Below are 8,781 nucleotides of genomic sequence, written 5' to 3' on the forward strand. Positions count from 1 at the left end.
CTTTTGGCCGAAATGGGTTCAGAACGCAGTGGGACTGAACCCGGAACCATGTAGTTGGTAAGCAAGCTACTTTACCACACAGCCACTCCTGCGCCTATAAAAGATGAAAATATTTTGTGTGTTGGTGGAAGTATAACCAACATAATTTAAACAGCAAAATCTTACGTAGACCCTCAAGGGTCATATGGCCACTGGTTTAGAACCACTTTTTTCCTAGGAAGAGAAAAATCATGGGCGCAGCCATCTCTCCTTACTAAGACATAAAACAGCAGCCAGTACACTGCAAGGTGTGTAGCATTAGGAAGGGTATCAAGCATTAAGGACCTTGCTGAAGCAGACAGTGGGTTTTGGTGCAGTCCTCTGGGCATCTCTGAAACCGTCCATCACCTGCCAGCATGGAGAATGAATGTTAACCCTTTAACATTCAAACTGGCCAGATCTGGACTCTTGCACCTGTCGTACAATATCTTTCTAAAACTAAGCAATCTCACCTCATGAGAATATCGTGGCCGGTGGCACGTAAAAAGGCACCCACTACACTCTCAGAGTGGTTGGCGTTAGGAAGGGCATCCAGCTGTAGAAACTTTGCCAGATCAGATTGGAGCCTGGTGTAGCCATCCGGTTTTCGCCAGTCCTCAGTCAAATCGTCCAACCCATGCTAGCATGGAAAGCAGACGTTAAACGACGACGATGATGATGATGAAGAAGATAATTCAAAACAATGTGAATACTAATGGTTTACATGATGATGATAATGCTTGTAATTCCACTTAATGTTCTTTATTTTTCTTTCAGAAAAGTCAAAAATTCTACCTTAAACCCGAATGCAAAGGAATTTAATCCCAAGAGTTACCCACAGGTATGTTTTAATTTTGTTTTTATTTATTTTTTTCACTTCCTATTGTTAATTCCTTCCCTACACACTCCTTTGTACAAGCTATAAAGATGCTAGCAAACTAGTTGTTGTTGTCGGCACTCCGTCGCTTGCGACGTCGAGGGTTCCAGTTGATCCGATCAACGGAACAGCCTGCTCGTGAAATTAACGTGCAAGTCGCTGAGCACTCCACAGACACGTGTACCCTTAACGTAGTTCTCGGGGGATATTCAGCGTGACACAGTGTGTGACAAGGCTGACCCTTTGAATTACAGGCACAACAGAAACAGGAAGTAAGAGTGAGAGAAAGTTGTGGTGGAAGAGTACAGCAGGGTTCACCACCATCCCCTGCCGGAGCCTCGTGGAGCTTTAGGTGTTTTCGCTCAATAAACACTCACAGCACCCGGTCTGGGAATCAAAACCGCGAGTCCGCTACCTTAACCACTGGGCCATTGCGTCTCCACTAGCAAACTAGACGTAGACAGCATATCGGGTATTATTGACCTGCTCTTTCTCTCTCCCCCCCCCCACAAAATTACTGGCCTTGTGCCAAAATTAGAATTATTATTGGTTTATTTATGTAATTTGTTTGTTTGATTTTTCTTGTTTTCAGAAACACTGTGTGCAGACCCCAACGCCACCACGGCCTCAAACTCAAAGTCCTGTGCCGTTACCTTCGATGCCATCAGCTATGCAAGGGCAACAGCTCTACACCCAGTACATTGTACCCAGTGTTATGTCCATGCCTACTGCCACACCGCAGCAGGCTACCAACCAGAATAACAGGTTCAACGCAGCAAAACGTGGTAATTCCTTCCTTGAATTTTGATTTAAATGTGCGACTTGGTCTGTTGATAGTCTGTGTGTGTAAATGTTACTTCTGTTTATGATTCTCTGCTTCTCCCTGCCTCACCTCATTCTCAGATTATGAAGAGAAACCGTTCCCTTTCATCGCCATCATCATTTAGTGTCTGCCTTCCATGCTGGTATGATTTGGACGGTTTGACAGGGGCCAGGCAGGTAGAAGACTACACCGCGCTACTGCGCTTGTTTGGGCGTGGTTTTTACAGCTGGATGCCCCTCTTAACTCCAACCATCCTGTAGAGTGGACTCAGTGCTTTTTACGTGGCACCAGAACAGGTGAGGTCAGTTCTGGCATGGTTTTTACAGCTGGATGCCCTTCCACATGCCAACCACTTCACAGTGTGAACTGGATGCTTTTTATGTGGCACTGACATGGTCACCAAGTAACTTAAAAGACAAGGAATTTTGGGAGAGGAGGTAATCTTGTGTCATGATGAAAGATTATAGTGAGTCAGAGAGACAGAACCAGGTGTCTTGCTATAGAGGTGGGGATCTTGTGTCACATGATGATAGATTATAGTGTGACAGAGAGGCAGAAACAGGTGAACGAGTTGTCTTGTTGTTGTTGTTGTCAAGATATTTACCCCCTCTTTTTCTTTCTTTTTCAGCGATCGTGCCTGTTCCTCGGCATGACTATACTGCTCAGGCCGCAGCCGCCGCTGCCACGGGGCCCCCACTTCTGGCTCAAACCAACATCCCCGCACCGTATTTCCCTTACTACCAACTTCCGCAGCCCACGCACACGCCGTACACTCAGGTAGGTATACATTTATACACGTATTTTTTTTTTGTTTATATATGCACATATTTAATACTTTGGTTTTGGGCGATAAGGCCGAACACAAAAAAAGGCTAAATTTCAGATAAGACAAAGTGCAACAGGCCACGATTATGGCTGTCAGGCACAGGTCGACAGGCCACAACTGTGGCCCAGATAGATGCATTTAATTTATGGGCGTTTGCTGGGGGTCTTATGTCACTCAAACGCTCCAGTATCCACCAGAATGCAAGAGGACTAATTGTTCAACTAATGACTTTTCAGATGATGTAAAACTTGCCACCATTATATACTGAGAAGATATTTTAACTATTCTTTGTGTTTTTATGTGTGCATGGCAGTCTCGTTTTCATAAAATGTGCTCAGCAGTCCATGCTATGTAAGTGCAAATCCCAGCACTTCATGGGTTAAACCCAGGAAGACATGGGACAAGGTGGTGAACCGTGATCATCGAACTTTAGGCCTCACAGAGGCAAGGACTAGTGACCAAGGCCTTTGGCGATATGTTGTGCTTGACCACCGAGATCAACTTTGCCTTTCATCCTTTCAGGATTGAATAAATTAAATACTATTGCATACTGGGGGTCGATCTAATCAACTGCCCCCTCCCCCCTCCCCATAAATTTCAAGCCTTGTGCCTAGAGTAGAAAAAGAATCTGTCGTGCTTGAGAAAACCCGACAAGTATTTGAGTTTGGAATGGAAGTCTTTAAATGGAAGAGTGATATGTTGTTAGATTCTGAAATAGCATTTCATGCACGTTTGTATTTAAACGGGAAATTAACCAGTTTAGTATTCAAACTGGCCATAACCGGCCAAAATATTCCAACTGTTTTATGTTCCTTCCAACCAACCAACCAGATCCAGCTTCTCACACCTTCCGTACAATGTCATTCTAAATATAAACAACCACTTCATGAAAATCTCAGTGTTACAAGGCAATACCTGATTAACTGAAAGCAATGGGAATAAATAAGGATTACATTTGACAGGGTTTATCTGAATGTTGAATGGTAAAAGGTCCGATAATGATTAGCTTTGAAATGGAAGTTTAAACACACTTCTTAGCATTTAATCTGGCCTCATCCAGCCCAAATGTTGTTTGTTTTGCATTTAAACTGACCACTTCCAGCCTCTGACACCAAATTCAAAACCATTTGAATAAAATAAGCTTAAACAATCTGAATGGTGAAGGGTTAAATATACTTGATTCTGAAATGGGGTGTTTAAATACACATAGGCATTTAGAGGCTTGTAATGGCAGCTGAAACACTTAGCGAATATTGAACAGAAGAAAAATAACCCCCTTAGCTGGATACAAATAGATCAGCAAAATTCTAGTTTTGTATTAACAGCAGATATTTTAACTCTTAAATGCCTGGACCACAACAACTGTTCCTGAGTCTTGAACCATGCATAACCACATTTCAAATAGTGTTGTTTAAGGGTGATAAAACAGGAACTAAGAATTCTTTTCAATGAGAAATAAAGTTTAGCTTTTGTTTTAGTTTTTTTTTTTCCAAAAGACTTCGTGTTTGTTTGTTTGTTGTTGTTTATTCAATGAACTTGGATTTTTCTCTTGTCTCCGTTTTTTTTTGTTTTTTTTTTTGAGCTCCGTAGTGGGTATAACCGTGGGTGGTGAGTTAGAATTTGGTGGTGTTATGATGGTGCAGGCCCCTGGCTGTATGGTTGAGAAGCTTGCTTTCCAGTCCCACCTTAGGGGCCCAAAGAAAGCCTTGTGAGTGGGTTTGGTGAAACTGGAATTGAAAGAAACCTATTGTGTGTGTGTGTGTGTGTGTGTGTGTGTATGTATGTGTTTGTATATGTGTGTGTGTATGTATATCTGTATGTGTGTGTATATATATATATATATATATATATATATATATGTGTATGTGTATATATGTATATCTATATGTGTATATATATATATATGTATATGTGTGTGTATATATGTACGTGTGTGTGTGTATTACTGTTGTTTGTAAGGAGCTTATGGTGCTACTGTGTGAAAGGAGGCTGGTATTGTGGGGAGATCGTATTAGGGCAGATATTGCTCTAGTGTTTGTCTGAGGCAGTGGAGGAGTAATTACAAATATTCTCTCTCAAACCTTCGTTAGTTAGCAATTCTTAAAATCATTAACAGAATTGATTACCACTAACTAGAAATAGCAAGAACTTCACCGTAGATGATATATTTAAGAAAACAAAGAATATATATATTTCCTGTGTATGGAGTCTTTGCATCTTTTCATATTCCTTGATTTCAATTTCATATTTCTTAATTGAGGAGATCGTTATCTCCCATCAAATTAACGGCCAACCAGAGGGTGTGTTACGCATGCGCTAATAGACTGGCTTTACTAAAACATATACTTCATGCATGCTTCATTACATTTTTATTATTATTTCTTTTATTTTGCGTGTGAATTTTTTATTGTTAAAAACTTTTTTGCTTTGTTTTTTTATTTATTTTAAATTTTTATTTATTTCTATTGTTTGGTTTTTAGTCTGTTTTGTCTGTGCTTTGTCTGTCTCGGGTAGCAACTGGGTGGGAAATGTAAAGTTGCCAGCGAAAATATGGTATACAATCTTTTTTTTTTTTTTCTTTCTTTGGATTTGCATATTTGGCAAAGTAACTTGTGAGATGTCAACATTTTCATAACACCACTGCGTCCTTTTTGACATAAACCAAACATGGCTGTGTGGTTAAGAAGTTGGCTTTACAACCACATGGACTCGGGTTCAGTCCTTCTGCTTTGCATCTTTCAGTTTCCATCTACCAAATCTACTCACAAGGCTTTGGTCAGCCCGAAGCTATAGAAGAAAGACACTTGCCCAAGATGCCATGCAGTGGAACTGTCATGCTGAATCTCCTTGAGTACTACGTTAGGGGTACACGTATCTGTGGAGTGCTCAGCCACTTGCACGCTAATTTCACGAGCAGGCTGTTCCGTTGATCAGATCAGCTGAGACCCTTGTTGTCGTAACCGACGGAGTGCTCCTATATATTATATTATGTATGTGTGCAAGTATACATGTGTCTGTGTGTGTGTGTGTGCATTTTTCAGAATCATCTTTTTATATTAAGGAAGTTGAATTTTTTTTTTTTTTTTTTTTTAAGTCCCCTCTTGAAAGGGGTCAGCATGATTTTGTTCGGGTTTGTGCTTTAAGCTTACATTTAATTGTAACATCCAGCTGTAGAAACTCTGCCTAATCAGATTGGAGCCTGGTGTTGCCATCTGGTTTCACCAGTCCTCAGTCAAATCATCCAACCCATGCTAGCATGGAAAGCGGACGTTAAACGATGATGATGATGATGATTTGTGTGTGTGTGATGGAAGAAGCTGCAGATGGTGGAAATAACATTTGTAAAGCCAGATTAATAAAGCTTTTCCATTTTAAAGAGAGATTAACCCCAACAAAAAGCAATTGTACCTTGTTTAAAAAGTTGTTCTCGACCACTTTTTACCTACAGACCCCTTTCATTCTTATTTTACTCCAATGGTCCTTTATAACAATTTGATACTTAGAAAATCTTATATGCTTATAAATAAATATCATTAGAGGAATTGCATTAAAAAAAATAAAGATTCTTTGTGTCTTGTAGAATTATAACCAATTTATTGCGCACAAATTTTGACAACAATCTTATATGAAGCCCCAAGGGTCATGTGGCCCCCAGTTAGGAACCATTGGTTTAACCCTTTTGATACCAACCCAGCTGAAACCAGCTCTGGATCTATAGTAGAAATGTTTTGTTTTCTTAAGTTCAGAATTCAAATCTTCCGCCAAACTTTAGTCACAATTTATGTTCCTAACACTGGCTAATAACTAAGTTATTTTACTAAATTCTTTGTAATATTTAAAATTAATTGAAAGAAGCACAGAACATCTCAACGAGCATTTCATTCTGGGTTCAAGTTCTGCTGTGGTCAACTTTGCCGTTCACCCTTTCAAGGTTGATGAAATAAGTACCAGTTATGCACTGGGATCAATATGATCAACTTTACCCCTTCCCCCCAAATTTCAGGCCTTGTGCCAATGATAGAAAGGATTACTACTACTACTACTCTTCTATGTACTCAATGCCTACTAATATTATTTCTTGTGTTGTGTGTTTATGTAAACCCTGTATTTTTTCTGCATGTGTTCTAATCATTCCCTAAGCACCACTTAATATAGGGACTGTTGCCAGTTTCCAATCCCTGCTTTCTGGTTACCTCCATTTCCAGATCTTTATATTTAGATAATTTTCTCCATTGGTTTTAGAGATACATTATCATCTATTGAGATTGATATGTCAGTTAGGAATTATTTCTCTTCTTGGTGATCCTTGATAACAATATCTGGTCGATTGTTATCATTCTCTCCCTGTCTCTGTGTGTAGTATATCCCAGAGTATGGTTGCTTTGCCATTCTCTCTCTGACTTTTCCTGACATATATATCTTTATCTTTCCCTGTTGGTATTTCATAATGCTGCCATAGCTTCCAGTGTAAGTCCCAACCCTGCCAGGTCTGTAGATTGTATTCTTGGTTAAAACTAGGCAGCCAAAGTCAGCAATGTGGTTTACTGTTTATTCATTTCAACTTCTTCCGCAGTTAATGTATTTTGTTTCATTTACATACTTTCGGTGCTTTGTGATGTGGAGGCTTTGATCCTATACTGCAATCAAGAATGCTTCCATCTCAGTCAGTGTTATGAATTTCCTGTGTCCCCTTTGCCCTTTATCTGTCCCTTTCATACATCTGCCTTGTAGAGGTCTTTTCTTAATATTGTCACAACATTCTGCGACCCCAGTTTTAAGCCTTTTCACAATTTCTTTGTCTCTGTTTTCTTTACAACTCTCATATCATATATCAGCCTTTTGTTTTCTTTTGTTTTGGTCTTGTTTCCCTAGCAATTCTTCTAGTCGGTCCTACAGTGGATAATTTATAATACTACTTTGTCAGTCCCCTCAAGAGCTATTTCAAGATTTGTATGGGATTGGTCGTTTAACCCCATACAGTAATTTCTCGTCTCTCTCTTTTATTCACAGGCCTTAATAGTATCAATCAACGAATATTTATTATATACATTGATTCATAATATCCTGTACCACTTTCACAATATTGATTTACTGGGTGCACATCTCTGAGTTCAGTGGAAACTCAGACAAGTCTAGGTGTGGTTATTTTCAAAACACACGGCCTAACTGACAATGAGAACAACTAGTGAAGAAGGTAGGACCACAAATTACACTGTGTTGCAATATTTAATCCAGCTTCTGGTTGCTTTGACTTCAAAATGCCACCAAGGTCAGCTCTGACCTTTCATTCCTTCTCAAATTGATAAAGTACCTGCTGTTGGATGGCAGACTGGTAAAATTGCAAGAGCATCAGACAGGGTGTTTCATGGCATTCGTTTCAGCTCTTTGTGTGTTCTGAGTTCAAACCCCACTGTTTCCTGCTCGGGCAGTGATTGTAATCCATCGACCTGGTTTGATAAGCATTACCATCACTCCCGCTCTGCTGCATGATCTCAAGCCAGGTTCCTAGTTCTTCCCAACCACCAATTTTGGAGCCCCCTTTAAGGCTCAAGGGCACTACCTTCTATCCTGATGAAACAAGTACTTAAACAAAAAGAAATCTTGAATGTACCCCATGTAAAGAAAATATGCTTCAAGTGTCCCTGGTATATATTGTAACTTTGTCATAGCTTTGACGTTTTCTTTTTTTCTCATTTTGTTTTTCTTTTTTTGTGAAGCTAAAAAAAAAAATATCAATTTAGCTTCTTTTTTTTGTGTTTTCATATTTGTGTGTTGTTTATTAACGATGCTAATGATGATTATTATTATTATTAAGATGGTGAGCCACCAGAATCATTAGCTTGTCAGACAAAATGCTTAGCGGCATTTCCTCTGGCCCTTTCAAAACTCCAGGTCTTGCACCAAAATTTGAAACCATTCTTAATATTATCAAGGCGGTGAACTGACAGAATCGTTCGTGTATCAGACAAAATGCTTAGAAGCATTTCCTCTGGGCCCCGTGCTCAACTGGTACTTGTTTTATCAACCCCCCCACCGAAAAGATGAAGCGCAAAGTCAACCTCAGCAATATTTGAACTTTGCCTTTCATCTTTTTTGTGGGGTCACTGAAGTGAGTAGCAGTCAAGTACTGGAGTAAATGTATTTAAATTTTTCTCTCCCCCTTCAAGATTGCTGGCCCTTATACAAAAATTAGAATTATTATTATTATTATTATTAAGGCGGTGAGCTGACAGAATC

At 39.6% G+C, this 8,781-nt stretch overlaps 1 protein-coding gene across 1 annotated transcript in view; it reads left to right on the forward strand.

The window, feature by feature from the left end:
• Positions 1-8,781, forward strand: part of LOC106873649 (ataxin-2-like protein) — a gene marked incomplete at its 3' end in the record, with an annotated part of 63,797 nt that overhangs the window by 47,470 nt on the left and 7,546 nt on the right. The window contains exons 15-17 of the mRNA XM_052978125.1: positions 796-859; positions 1,488-1,680; positions 2,347-2,495. Of these exons, the coding sequence (XP_052834085.1) occupies positions 796-859; positions 1,488-1,680; positions 2,347-2,495 (406 nt within the window). The remainder of the gene's footprint in view (positions 1-795; positions 860-1,487; positions 1,681-2,346; positions 2,496-8,781) is intronic.

The sequence above is a fragment of the Octopus bimaculoides genome, chromosome 30 (genome assembly GCF_001194135.2).
Source record: "Octopus bimaculoides isolate UCB-OBI-ISO-001 chromosome 30, ASM119413v2, whole genome shotgun sequence".
Lineage (NCBI taxonomy): Eukaryota > Metazoa > Mollusca > Cephalopoda > Octopoda > Octopodidae > Octopus > Octopus bimaculoides.